Genomic DNA, 14086 nt, shown 5'->3' on the forward strand with positions numbered 1-14086 from the left:
AGAGGAATACACTCAAATGCTTACATTATAAATTCAATAGAACAAATATAACATAGCAGAGATGATTTACAATGAAAAAAATATCTCCCAAAACAGCGATACACTTGACTGTTTCCCTCCCAGTCAAGGATTCCGACCAGGGCCAGGACGAAACCAAGTAATCTCATTCCAAGACAAAGACAGAATGCAGGTTGGAAAACAGCTATAAGGGATAGAAGACACAATAAGTGCCTCCCTCCCCATTATGGTCAGGAACCCCACCCAGAAATATATTTTACTTATTATCATTATTATAAATGAAACCTATTAGCAAAGCTATAAATGAGCACCTAAACTGACATTGTTTATTCAATTTGTTTTTCATTTCTTACCGATTGGGAATCTCAATGTTTATGACGGTGTGTTCCATAAGTTCTCCTCTTTCATCGGTGCAAACTGCCACCAACCATCGCTGGTCTTCTGAGAGGCTGTAGCTAAAGAAAAGTACTATCTGATTGTCATTTTTACACTCAGTCAACTGATTCATTCTGGATTTGGTTGGGGCCAGCACAAATGGAGGACTGTACAGTTTCAATGTCTCTTGCTGTTAGGGGGAAAATAAATGAGAGGGATCTTCAAATAATAAATGGATTCAAGAAACAAGAGTGAAAATTGATGATTCACGAAAGAATTTTGTAAAAAGAATACTACTGAGTCAAATAAAAAAGTATAAATTATCGACAGAAGTGGCAGACTAATGCAAGCCCTTTATCATATACCAGTCACCTTAAAACAAATGTGACAGAAGAAAAATAAAAAATAAAAATGGGTTGGTGCCAAAAATAACCCTTATAAGATTGAGATAGAAATCAAAATTAAAGCTGTTATGTAATTTGATAAAATTATAATTTCACTTAATTTTTACAAAAGCAACCCAGATAATAACCAGTTCAATTGCATTAATCGATGATTTAATTTAAATAACAGTTCAATAAATTTAAACTATATGCCACACAATACAAGCAAAGCTTTTACCCACCTCTTTCTTTCTCAAAAGTTGCTCGGCAGCAGCAGCTGGGCCAAAGCCAGTGAGAGGCCTTCCCATGATGTTGTGGCTAAGAGTCCACTTGCAAGAGGTAAATACTGAGAACACTATAGACTTGAGAGTCTGGAGCTTGTTGGCACTGTCACCGTGCTCCAAAACTGTGCGTAAGGGTATCAGCTAGGGAGATGAAATAAGATTCCATATTGATCTTAGGTATAGCAAAAACAAGGAACAAAAGAAAATAGTCAATTCCTGGATCTATTGATACTAAAGCAAAGTAAAATTAACATTCATTTTTCTTAGCTGATTTTTTCCCCTTTCTTTTTTTTTCTTTTTTTTTGTCTCAGAGATCATTTTGGCTTTTAATTTTTATATAAATAGGAAACAGATTGCTTTTCACTGAGTTTACTTTTAATAAAATTAAGGCATACTGTGTATTTTCAGGAAGCAGAAAATCAAATATAAATATGGAAAACATATTTGATGAAAAGTAATTTTCTCAAGTGGGACCTCGAAATCAAGAAACTCGACAAGACGAAAGCCTAAGGAAAGGAATTTTCTCTATATAATTTACTCCTCTATTTGGAACAAGGCCCCCAGCTAATCAGTTCAAATTCATCTGACCCTGAAATTCAATTTGTCGATTTTATGACAACTTCTCCCAAGTCTCTGCCTCCTAATATCATATGAACAGAGCAGGAACACCCAAACAAAAGTCACTGCACAGGTAGTCACACCAACAAATAGTTTATAGGCACAAGGCCACCCTATAAAGTTATATAGGAATTAACCCATATGTACTAAAGGTATATTATTTCGCGATCTGTGTCCATGCCTTTCGTCAACAAAAAGTGGGAAACGAGAATCATATATTAAAGTGTGAACAATCAATATTGCATTATTTTATTAGAAATTCCTGGCATTTCATTTGTTTCTCATTTTGAAAAATCAATAAGTTCAATAAATCTTAACTTAAAAAAAAGAAATTAAAATTTTGAGAGATTTTTATTTGGGTTGGATATCTCCACAAGAAGAGAAAAATAAAACAGACAAATAATCAGTAATCATCTTACTTGTAAGCTGAGATTATTGGTGAGGTGATCTGGGAGTCCCATCAACTGTTGGTAACATTTCAATAGTCCCACCATAGCTAGTCTTGACATGGCCACCCCACCACCACCATCCTCCAGGCCATAGGAGAAAGGATCAACCAGGTAGATGACAATGCCTGGAACATTGGTGCCATCATCGCCGCTAGCACTCTGCTCTCCAGGAACATCTTGCTGGGATGAATCCTTCGGAGGAACTTGACCAAGGCTGTCACTTGTTTGATCTAAATTCACAAATGAGATTGCATTCGTGTAAATATATCTTTATATGAAAGGCACCTTATCAGATTCTTTTTTATCCTATTATTATCATAATTACTTTTTATTTCTATTCATAGGTATACTGGGAATCAAAACAGTGGACAACAATTCCTGAAATTCTCACAAATCTCGCTTTTAGAATAGTACTCCCTCATTGACTTTAAAAAGACAATCCCAACCCACACGCCAAAAACAAACAATAATAAACTAACAAAATCCCAATTATAAAAATTTCTGCAGGCTATATTTAAAAACCAACCTTTGTTTTCTTCACCTTGTCCTGGGACTCCTTGATTAACATTAGTAACAGAATTTACAGTTCCATTCATTTGACCATCTGGAGTTGCCGGGCGGATGTTGCTATTGGCATTATTGTTTGGCAAGGCAGGTTCTGGCATTTTGAATTGAGCCTTTACCGAACTACTTGAGCCTTGATCAAACAAGGTCTTGTCTAGGTTGGTCTGACGCAGAATGGGAGCTGGTTGAGAGACAAAAAAAAAAATTATTAAAAAATCAACTAACAAATAATAATTGTGAACTTATATTCACAAAATCCTAAATATAACTAATAGTTTGCTAGGATAAGGCCAGAAAGACAATGAGAGAGGACAACAGATTTAATTAGAGAACATGTGTCCTTAAAACCCCAGACCTGCTGGAATAAAAAGCAAAAAAATCTCTATAATTTAAAAAATAAAATAATCAGAATTTCAAGAAAAAAATATTTGTATCAACAAAAATGTCAAATTTTTTAGGAACGATCACTCTAAAAATGCCTGAAAACTGAAGTTGTGTCATTCAGATTGGTGGGCACCTATTTCTTGTAAAAATAATATTTTCAATCATTTCCGTAAAAAGATTTGATGATCAAATATGAATCTGTAGGAGACAAAATCTAAATTTTGTCAATTTTGGCTTAATTTTTTGTGTGTGCATAAACTGATAAAATCTGTAGTAGTGGTAGGTCTGAAAAATGGGGACAAAGACCTCAGCATGTCATCTAGAAATTAAAATTATTGTAAATCCTAAGATAACAACGAACAAAAAAGGCAACTTACCTAAAATGTGTTTACAGACTTGGGCATATAACTTCAACTTGGATGACACATGGGAGTCACCTGGACAAAGACAAATATCAAAACATAATTTAACATTTAATAGTAAACAGAATAATTATTGTAAATGTGTGTTTATGAGATTTCCAATTGCATAAAGCTGTGGATGTGTCAAACTATGTGTGTGTATGCCTCTGTGTGTGTGTGTGTGTGTGTGTGTGTGTGTAAGTATGTATGTATATGTGCTTATATGATTTAATTTTATGCATTTATCTCTTATTTTATATATGTGTTATTTTGAAGTCAAGACAATTTCCAAATTGGACAATTAAGTCACATATCATTATCATTTAAAATCTCTTGACTTGGAACAAAGATTCTACTTTCTCCACTTTCAATGATAATATGTTGTTACAAACATATACTCTAAACTCAAGTGAGTTCTGTTAAATAAAAAAAAAAATAAAATAACAAAAGACAAACAGACCTGCCTACTTGAAAATCTAAAAATTCGTAATTTTCAGGAGACAAAAATTGTAAATGCTGTAGTTAATTTTATAAATCAATAAATTACCCTCACAAGGATCAAATAACACTTTAAAATCCTTACAATTATGTAGTCTGGCATCAACTCTCAATATGAATAAGTTTTAAAGACTTAGAGATGTTCATAAAGTTCTCAAAATTGAGCTAAAATTTCCTTATTCTACGAATTCTTGTAATAGTAGGGATATCTGCATAACATCCTTTTCTTTCATATAAAAACTTTTTATATTCTTTTTAACAGATAAAAGGTGTTCAAATTTCCTTATAATAACTATTTATAGTACAGAAGAATAAACTCACCTATGTGACTAAACCATTCGTCTACTTGTTCATCTACCATTTTTGCTGCCACTTTCTTTCCAACGCGTAAAATTCCTTCTTTCAGTGGTTTGTTGATGGAACAGTGCCTACCCAGTCTACACATTTCATACACTGTACTCAGCTCTTTGAAGAAAGAGGCAACATGCTGCAAAATGAAGTCATTATCAGGAGCCACAACTAAATAGAGGACATCCCGCATTTTGCCATGAGGTTCCAAGAATTGCTTGTCCTGAAATCAATAAGAAATAATACAGATTTCAATACAAAAAAAACAAAAACAAAAAAATACAAACTATAAAAAACTAAGACAAAAGAAAAAGTAAGAAAGAAGCCAAACAAAAGAATAATTACTTATTATTTTGATGGGTCAACAATGGACAATCACAAAAATAGCATGAATTTTAAGGTAGACACCAATTAAAATATTACCATGATAAAATGGTGGTGACCTTAGCAGACATGCATTATTAGAATTGCTGGACTGTTTTTTTGTTTTTTTGTTTGTTTGTTGCTTTAGGTCTCTTCCAACATAATTGAGGTTATATGAGAGACCGCTGAAACAAAAAAACAACAATCTAACAAAAATAGTACAAATGTGAATCAAAATCATAACCTAAAGATATCATAGCTAAATTATAAATAACCAAGAACAAACAGGCAGAAGATTTACAGAAAAAGAATATCCCCTGTCAAAAATACAATCACAAACCAAAGAAGCAGGATAGGCTAGTAAAGAGAAGAAGAAACATCACTATCGGATCGTACACCCATGCGAACATCATAGGTATATGATTCAAGGGTGATGCTCCCATCCAACCACCCGCAATTGCTGGACTGACTGACAAGTGTCACTATCATAACCAGAAGTCTGATGTAAATTAAAAGAAAAGAAGTTTCACTCAAATGCATGTGGTATTACATAAAAACCTATGAAGGTAAGGTTTTGATTACAACATTTTTAAAAGCAAGATGAGATAGTAATTGCAACTTACCCAGTAACGTAAACTATAAGGTGAAACTGTAAGCCATTCTCTGTCATGACCCACCAAAACTTGTGGAATAGGCTGAGGTTCGTGGTTTTCTTCAGCACCTAAAAAAATTGATTAAAGAAAAACATAAAATTGTGGATATTCATCTATATGATTGTATGGTATTTACAGTCCTTGCACCACAGCACTAAATTTAATCAGCATCACAAAAAAGTAGCATGATGGTGCCAATATCAGGATAAGAATTTATGTGCATGAGAAGACGTTCCCCCCCCAAAAATAATTAAAGCAGTATTTTTGTTTTTAAATCAATTATTCCAAAGATACAGTGTTTTTTTTTAACAACTTAGTTTGAGCCATTTAACATTAAGAGTATCTTGTGCTTAGGAACAAAAAAAAAGAAGAAAAGAATGAAGTTATGAATATGTATTTCTAAATAATCAGAGGGTTTTTAATTTATTATTATTAAAAAAAAAAAAAGCAACACATTTAGGTCATTTCAGCGCCAGTAAAAAGGAAGAAAATGGAAATGTCAAAAAAATTATAGATTTACAATTGAAAGGACAAGAGAAAAGTAAGACAAAGGGGAATGGTTCAAATAGGGAACAGGTGTAGATTCCAAGAGCAAACTATCAAGTGTTTGTAGTTTGAGATTACCTAAAAGTCTCGTGCAGACACAAGCACAAGATCACACTATGAGGAACACAATGAAATGTTTACAAATCATAATAATATATTCAAACCAACAAATATAACAGTACATAACAGAGAGATGATTTACAAGGAAAAAAAATATCTCCCATCTCTCATCAACCAAAGACTCTGGCCAGGACCAGGGCAGAACCAAGTAATCTCGTTCCATGACAAGGACAGAAAGAAAAAAACTCAGAAAACAGATTTAGGAGTTTAGAAGACAAAGCAAATGAGTTCCTGCAACCATGGGAGGTTAAAAAAAACCCCACTCAGTAAGAGGGGGTACGGGGCATTTTTTAATGTGATAATAGGCACCAACTGATGAACCTCGTTACTTAATAAAAAACATTTTCAGAGGCTTGTTTCAAATGCATAATCTGGACATTCTTCATCAATATATATATATATATATATAATATATATATTATATATATATATATATATATATATATTATATATATATATATATATATATATATATATATTTTTTTACGACAATCATTTCTGATTTATTTCACTCACCACGCCCTGCCAGTTCATGGAAATCTTTCCAGCTGATGGGCCCCTGTAACTTGTAAGTGTTTTCCCACAACCGAGTGACCCGTTTGTTCTGAATGGCATTCTGCAGGATAGGGTGGAGGGACTTGAGACATTGGAGGATATCCTGGCTGTTACTGGGGAGACAACTGGCACCTGTATCGAGAGGGCAGTGAAATGGACCTATATTACGTATGTATCATATTGTCAAGGTAGCAAAAATATTAATCATAATGAGGATACAAAATTAAAGTTTTATTTCCCTTTCCTACAGCATCCATTGTTGAAACTTAATTTGGGAAAATGGGAAAGGGACAGGCAAAAACAAGAAAAGAAAATTAAAGATGGAAGGAAAGAATTTTTAAAAAAAAAGCAAAAAGAAAGAAAAGGAAAGGCATTAAAATCATTTACTAGCTGATTGAGACAATTTCTAAAAATATCACAAGTAAACAGCATTTACTGAAAACAACAAAAACCCCATTAAATAGATGAAAGAGAAAACAATCATGTCAAGCTTCAAAATTTAATCGTGAAATCATCTCTATTTACCCCTGAAGTAAGGCCATTTGTGCAAACAGGTAGATCTGAGGACGGGATCATCACAGCGGATGGGCAGGCAATGATCCATGGCTTGCCTTGCTATATCTAATGCTTGACAAACAACATCATTGGCATCTGAGGACAAAGAATATTTTGAGACTGACATTGTAGAAAAAAACCATCTTAAATGAATAAATTCTTTGTCAAACTAACTTAATCTAGTTCATTCACAGTTTCTCATATTTTGTTCAGATAATACACATGGGATGGTGGATTTTTATCAACAGGTTTGAATAGAACCCCCACCACCCAACCCCCCCAAAAATAAATTGACAAAACTAAACTAAACCAAAAACAACACAAACATGCTTACAAATAATGACTCTTTCCTTAAAGGCTCATTCTCACTGATTTAGTTCAATATTTAATAAGCTGGGGCTAATTACTAAAATTGTAACAGGTTACAGATCCAGATTACAGCTTCATAATTTACATGCATATATCTATGTGCAGATCTTGTTTGATTCATTTTATGCTCACCTCTTATCTGTAAGTGATCAATGGAAGAATGCTGGTAGGTTGTAGTGGAGGACATTTTGAGGAGATTGAGGTGATGGCTGCCTATACAAGAGAGGAAGGGGGAAGCATACTGACCCAAAAGCTGACTCAACACCTGGAAAAGATGGAATCAAAACATTCAACATAATAAAAAAATAAGTATTTCATAAAAATTGTATTCTCACCAACTTGAACAAAATAAATATTTCTTACGAACTTAATTATTTAAAACATATTAACTAAAATGAATGAATAAAAGTCCTATTCAAATAAGTCTTTGAACTGTAAAAGCACTGGGACAGACAACACACTTGATACATATTGGTAATTATCAAAATCATCCTTTTACTTTTACTATTTCCCCAAACAGCTAACCACCTGAGAAACTTTAAATTTCTTCCAATTTCAATTCAATTACCCCCCAAAAGACATCCCCTCTCCACTTTGTTTAATAAATATAATAAATTTGAAAGCCACATCAAATTTCAACAAACCTCTGGAGTAATATCTTCAATGGTGCTTCCATCTCGTTTAGAGGGCAAGTCAAGTTGAGTGAGAAGTGGTTTGCGATGATCGTAACGATCATCTCTTATGCCGGTGATCTCGATTTCATCTTCATAAAACAGGCCTGCGTTGAAGCCAAACTTGCGGTTGACTGCTGCACTGAAGGCACACGTACATTTGCAGCCAGAGGAAGAGCCAATGCTGCTTGTGTCTGGTAAATAGACACTAACATCGCTGCCTGTTTTCCAGAAAGTGAAATATGCTTTATATAAAACACAGTAAATAATTACATAGTGCATAATAGTCTAGCCATGTCACAAACTGAATTATTATCTTATTCTCCAATTCAAACTAAATAATTGGGAAAAGAGCACATTTCAGTCTATCCGGATAGAATAATAATAACTAAAAGGCCCCCCAGAATGTCTTGACATATAAATTATTATTCAGAAGTCATATTTGCCAAACTGAAATGTTTACCAAAAATATTTATATATACCCAAAAAAAAAAAACAACAACCCCCACACACAATAAGATATACTATATTACTTACCATTAATATCTGCATTGCAGACACAAATATTACAACTATCAAAATTGTGGTCTTTGTACAGATTGAGGATTGAATCGGACAGCAACACATTCAACAACAAACTATTTGCCTGTAAAAAATGTTTGAAAGAATTTTTGATTTTAGTGAGAAAACTTGACAAATTCAATGGTCATAATATTTTTAAAAATTAAAATATAAAAATAAACTTTTATTGAATAATAAGATATCCAGGACATAAAACCTTTGCATTTGAAGTAGCCCCTTCTGAGCATCAAAAAGATGGATGCTGATGTTTAATAAATACATAAAATTTCTTAACTCGCTGTTGTTCTTTATAGAAATATATGGGAAAAAAAACAACCCAACTTTTCCTCAGAAGTATAATACCAATTTGCATCTTTTACTTAGACCATTGCAGCAGTGGTCAGCCTGTAAATTATCTATTTTTGCATGATCAGTGCAGTACAGGGAAACCTTGTCATATCAGTCCTTGGGATCTAGATAAACATTTGGACCAAGCAGGTGCCTATATGGTATACAAGAAGGTAATTGCGAATATCAAACAACAAATCAATGCCCATTGGAAAAGGCCATGGCATGTGCCCACCAAACTAAACACCTAGGATTGGAGAAAGGAAACCTATAATAAAACCCATTGCCTTTTGGATCTGCGAAGATGAATTGCTTAAGATGAAAACTGACAGGCACGTCTTTAAATATCTACCCTCTATGATGAAATAAAGAATAAATTTAAAAATGAAGAGTTTTGTATTAAATGATTACACCAAGCAAACTCAACCACTTTTACCTCAGGTAGTTGACTGTTGGTGCCATGATTGTCAATGGAATTGTTCATTTTGTTGAGGTAGGAGGATGAGTTGGAAGCAGGAGAGGTGAGTTCATAGCTGAGTGGTGTTCTCTGCTGCCCACTACTGTTATAGATGGCTGGGCTTGCGTCAATACCAGCACTAGAACCCACAGTATGGATGGAGGATATATTTTCTACACTTGGCAAATTGACATAGTGCCTGGAATGAAAATGATGTATCAAAAATTTATGAAACTTGGGAACAAAAAACAAAAAACAAATCTTAACAGGAAATAATATGAGTTAGAAATAATCGTTTCACCAGCATCACTTCTTCATATAAATCAAGGCAAGGTTCACTTTTGAGCATCAAGGATGATGTTAAAATTATACAAATAAGTTTTTACATTCATGATATTTCATAATAGCATTAAAAGAAATTAAAAGTTGACACCATGAATCACAATGCACCAATAATCAGTCTTTTAACCTCAGGTTGACATTCCTTTCTTTTTTTAACTGGTGGCTCTTAGTATTAAAGTAAGAGTTATAACATGACAAAAACATGAAAACTTACGTTCTTGGTGTGTGCTGCGAGTCCATCATGGGCATGTTGAAACCCCAAGATGGTTTGTAGTCTGGGATATTTGGGATGGGAGACATCTGACCACTTGGAAGGTCTACTACAGAGTACTTGGTAGACCCCACTGACTCAACCATGGTCGAGGGAACAAACACATCACACTGAGGATTCCAGAATATGAAATGAAATTTTATAAATTTTGATTCTTAGAAGACTGAATTCGTAACATTTCATTACGATTCTAATAAAAATCTACAGAATTGTAAAATTAAAAAACAAAATAAAAACAAACAAAACAAAACAACAAAAGCAAACAAACGCAACAGTGGGACAGTAAAGAACTTTAGTAATTAAGCCAAAGAATTATATTTACTAATAAATCAACTATTTGTTTGTATGTTGTTTATTGAAAAATTAGTGCGACTATTATAGCATTTCTCCATCAGTAAAAAGCAAGACAACAGAATAGTAGATCATGATAACAAGCACCCCACCCCCCCAAAAAAAAAGACAAATAGAAAGAAAGAAAGACAAAGGGAACAAGTTCAACAGAGATCAGAAGCACATCTAAGAGAATTCCTAAATTATCGACCACAGGATCTAATCCCTCAACTTGTCGCAGAAGAAATATTTGAAAGAAACTACGACAAAATCTACAAGTGAGAGATGATTTACAAGGAAAGAAATACCTCTCACAAAAAATAAATCCATCTATTTTCCTCTCAGAAAAATAATCAAAACAAAGCCTGGGCGAAACCAAATGGTCTCATTCCACCAGCTAAAGGAGTGCCAATGCTCTCCTGCCCTAGAAGGATTGGGGGGATTCAATACACCTCTAATTCGGAGCAATCAGTTTTACAAAAACAATGAGCTGTGGTAAATAATTAAATCAATGATTCTTTAGTCCAATTGCAAACGTTATTAAAGAAAAAGTTTTTTTTGTTTTAAATGGTTTTGCAAAACATTTAGGTCATATCACATCACAGAATTACAATTAAATTATCTAAGAAAAAGGGAAGGCAAAGGGGAATTAGTTCAAATAGGGAACAAATGTAGATTCCAAGAGCACACTATCAGTGTACTTAGTTTGAGATCACCTAAATGTCTCATCCTGACAAGCACAGGTCACCACTAAGAGGAACACACTCCCAATGTTGCAAATACATAGAAAAAATATCATCTCCCAAAAATAACTATACATTTGACTGTCTCACTTTCCAGGCAGCCAGGGCCAGGATAAAACCAAGTAATCTCATACCAAGACAAAGAGAGAAAGCATGTTGGAAAACAGATATAGAGGGATACAAGACACGGTAAGTGCCTCCCGGCCCACAATGGGAGATCAGGAACCCCACCCAGGAAAGTTTTTATAAGAATCTAAAAAGTTATGAAAAGGAAAGAGAAAGCAGAATCAAAATTTATGAATTCATTTTCCTTCAGGAAGGTTTCAATGTTTTTAACAACTGTACCTTGACATTGGTAACAGGATCAACTTCTGGTGGTGAGGAATTTTCCACTGTAGAGTTATATCCTATTACTGAGCTTGTCCCTCCAACAGCGCTACCAGCACCTCCTGGTGCTAAAATACCCTCATTGGTGCCATCTGTCATGGTTTCTGGAGAGTGAGACTTGTTGGTTTCATGGGAAGGGGGAGTTGGATACATTCGCCCCAAGTCCAAAGGAGCTGTTGAAGGAGGAAATTAAAGTAATGACATTTTTAGTTCCTACAAAAGACCTCGTTTCATTTCTATCCTACGAGTCGTTAGTTGATTTAGTATGGAAATCAATGATTACATTGGTCAATTAAATCCTAGGATTACACCTGTAAGAAAGCAGCTGCATTGAACAGATCTTTAGACATTCTCTTTTCACTTAAATCTTTCCAAGAAAGTAGCTTAAGACCATTTATAATGATTAAAGTCATTGTTCCCACTTATCACACCCATTTGATACTGACCTATATTATTACACAATGAAGTGCAGTTGGGTATCCGTGTAGTTTTGAGATCATCCACTATTTTACTACTCAGCCCGGCATCAATACCCTGCAATAATTAAAGGCAGAGACAAATTATTCTTGGTTCATGTAGTAGTAGATATTGAAGACCCTGCAACTTTCAAACATGTTTTTGGCATACATATGATCAACAATATAAATCAATGAGATGAGACTGCAGATTTGAATTTGTATTATTCAATCAATTTGTTGCAAGATATGCAACGATGGGCATATAATGCTTTGCATCTTATAAAGTTTTGAAATATCAATGGTTACATTTTTTTGGAAAGTATATATAAAAACTAAATGTGAAGCGTTTTTGTTTGTTTGTTTGTTGCTTTAGGTATCTTCCAACACAATTGAGGTTGTATGAGAGACCGCTGAAACAAAAAAACAAGCAATCTAACAAAAAGAGTACAAATGTAAATCAAAATCATAACCTAAAGATATCATAAGCTAAATTATAAATAACCAAGAACAAACAGGCAGAAGATTTACAGAAAAAAAATATCCCCTGTCAAAAATACAATCACAAACCAAAGAAGCAGGATAGGCTAGTAAAGAGAAGAAGAAACGACATCACTATCGGATCGTACACCCATGCGAACATCATAGGTATATGATTCAAGGGTGATGCTCCCATCCAACCACCCGCTGTGAAGCGTTTCACACAAGACTTGTGACAATGGCATATATCATGAAAAGTAAATGCCATTCAACACCTTTTATGTGTCCTTAAATAAGTCAAACAATTTGCAGATCAAAGAACAATATCAACTGCAGTTTAAATTTTTTTCTCAGGAGAACTATATATTTTTTACAGAATTTGAAATAATATTGGTTTGAAGACATTTAAACAGTTTTAACAGTATCACAATATGGAGTACTGTGTTTGGTATAAGCTTAGTGCTTTAGTTTGATGCAAACCCAAAAAACAGCTCCCAACTTGATAAGATTTGTGGGGCAGTTTACTCAGAATTAACAGATTTCACTCTCCCATTATTCTCATTGCTTGTGATAATCATGAACAAGAAGCAAATGACTTTTCTCTCATTAAAATAATAATAACAATATACAGTAAGACGTCCTCACCCCTCCATCATCATCATCTTCAGAGGAGTCTGACTGGAAGATTCGTTGCAAATCTTTGGCTGTGCCCATGACCTTCAGATCAAGTTCTCTTGTCAAACTACCACCTGGAGTCAAAGGGGATGCCATTTGACCGAGATCTGTGGGAGAAATTTAAAAAATTAACTTATCTTTCTATTAATGCAATAAATCTGGTAGAAACAAACACCAATTTCATAGAAATAATATTAAAAAACTATTGGAATTGATATAATGTATAATTCCAGGCATTCAAATGCTGGCAAGCCCTTTTGCCACTTACCATTACTCGGTTCCTCTTTAAATATTACATCAGGCAAACCTTGTCTTGATGATGGGCGAGAGTCATCATCCTGAAATTGATACAGGGACAAAAGAATTAACATACAATCCAGTCTATTAAAAAAAACCTTTAGACATTTCATCTGTTTATATAACTAAAAGTACTTTGCAAAAGGCCAAGTCCTTTCCAAAGAGTATTAATTCTTAATATATGTTCATATCACTCCCAAGATACCGGGATCACTTAAGGTACTATACATCAACCCATTTAAACAACTTAGAAAAGAATTCAAATAAAAGAATCAAATCTAATAAAATGAATAACTCTCGACTTTCCAGCACTTGAAATTAAAAGCATGGCATGCCTCCTGCCAAGTTACGGTTTTCAACTAGTACAGATATTCCTTTCTTAAAAATACAGAAGTTATCTGTTAAAATATGACATTGAAATGCACATACAAATTATATCTTTAAGAAAACAAAACAAAAACTTTTAGGATAGATAAATATTAAAATTGAAACCATGATTGTGAAGTATAACCTGATCATCAAATTTGCTCACATCCATAGATCAATTCTAATTTTAATTCTGTTGAATACTGTTGTTATTTACAGG

General features: G+C 33.8%; 1 protein-coding gene across 2 annotated transcripts in view; it reads right to left on the reverse strand.

Annotated features, from left to right (window-relative positions):
• LOC144967276 (mediator of RNA polymerase II transcription subunit 13-like) overlaps window positions 1-14086 on the reverse strand; it is a 50228-nt gene that overhangs the window by 6123 nt on the left and 30019 nt on the right. Inside the window, exons 11-28 of one of the 2 annotated variants that reach the window (XM_078904323.1) lie at window positions 13472-13541; window positions 13174-13310; window positions 12040-12127; window positions 11552-11766; window positions 10077-10243; window positions 9500-9719; window positions 8692-8800; window positions 8128-8375; window positions 7616-7748; window positions 7085-7210; window positions 6521-6691; window positions 5309-5406; window positions 4296-4545; window positions 3453-3512; window positions 2669-2872; window positions 2098-2357; window positions 1019-1201; window positions 372-583 (exon numbers count right to left, since the gene is read on the reverse strand). In XM_078904323.1, coding sequence (XP_078760449.1) covers window positions 372-583; window positions 1019-1201; window positions 2098-2357; window positions 2669-2872; window positions 3453-3512; window positions 4296-4545; window positions 5309-5406; window positions 6521-6691; window positions 7085-7210; window positions 7616-7748; window positions 8128-8375; window positions 8692-8800; window positions 9500-9719; window positions 10077-10243; window positions 11552-11766; window positions 12040-12127; window positions 13174-13310; window positions 13472-13541 — 2951 coding nt within the window. Of the gene's footprint in view, window positions 1-371; window positions 584-1018; window positions 1202-2097; window positions 2358-2653; window positions 2873-3452; window positions 3513-4295; window positions 4546-5308; window positions 5407-6520; window positions 6692-7084; window positions 7211-7615; window positions 7749-8127; window positions 8376-8691; window positions 8801-9499; window positions 9720-10076; window positions 10244-11551; window positions 11767-12039; window positions 12128-13173; window positions 13311-13471; window positions 13542-14086 lie in introns of both variants that reach the window. The other variant, XM_078904322.1, reaches the window with a different exon arrangement.

Source organism: Berghia stephanieae, chromosome 3 (assembly GCF_034508935.2).
Source record: "Berghia stephanieae isolate SIO BIC M18660-M18661 chromosome 3, UCSD_Bste_1.3, whole genome shotgun sequence".
Taxonomy (NCBI): domain Eukaryota; kingdom Metazoa; phylum Mollusca; class Gastropoda; order Nudibranchia; family Aeolidiidae; genus Berghia; species Berghia stephanieae.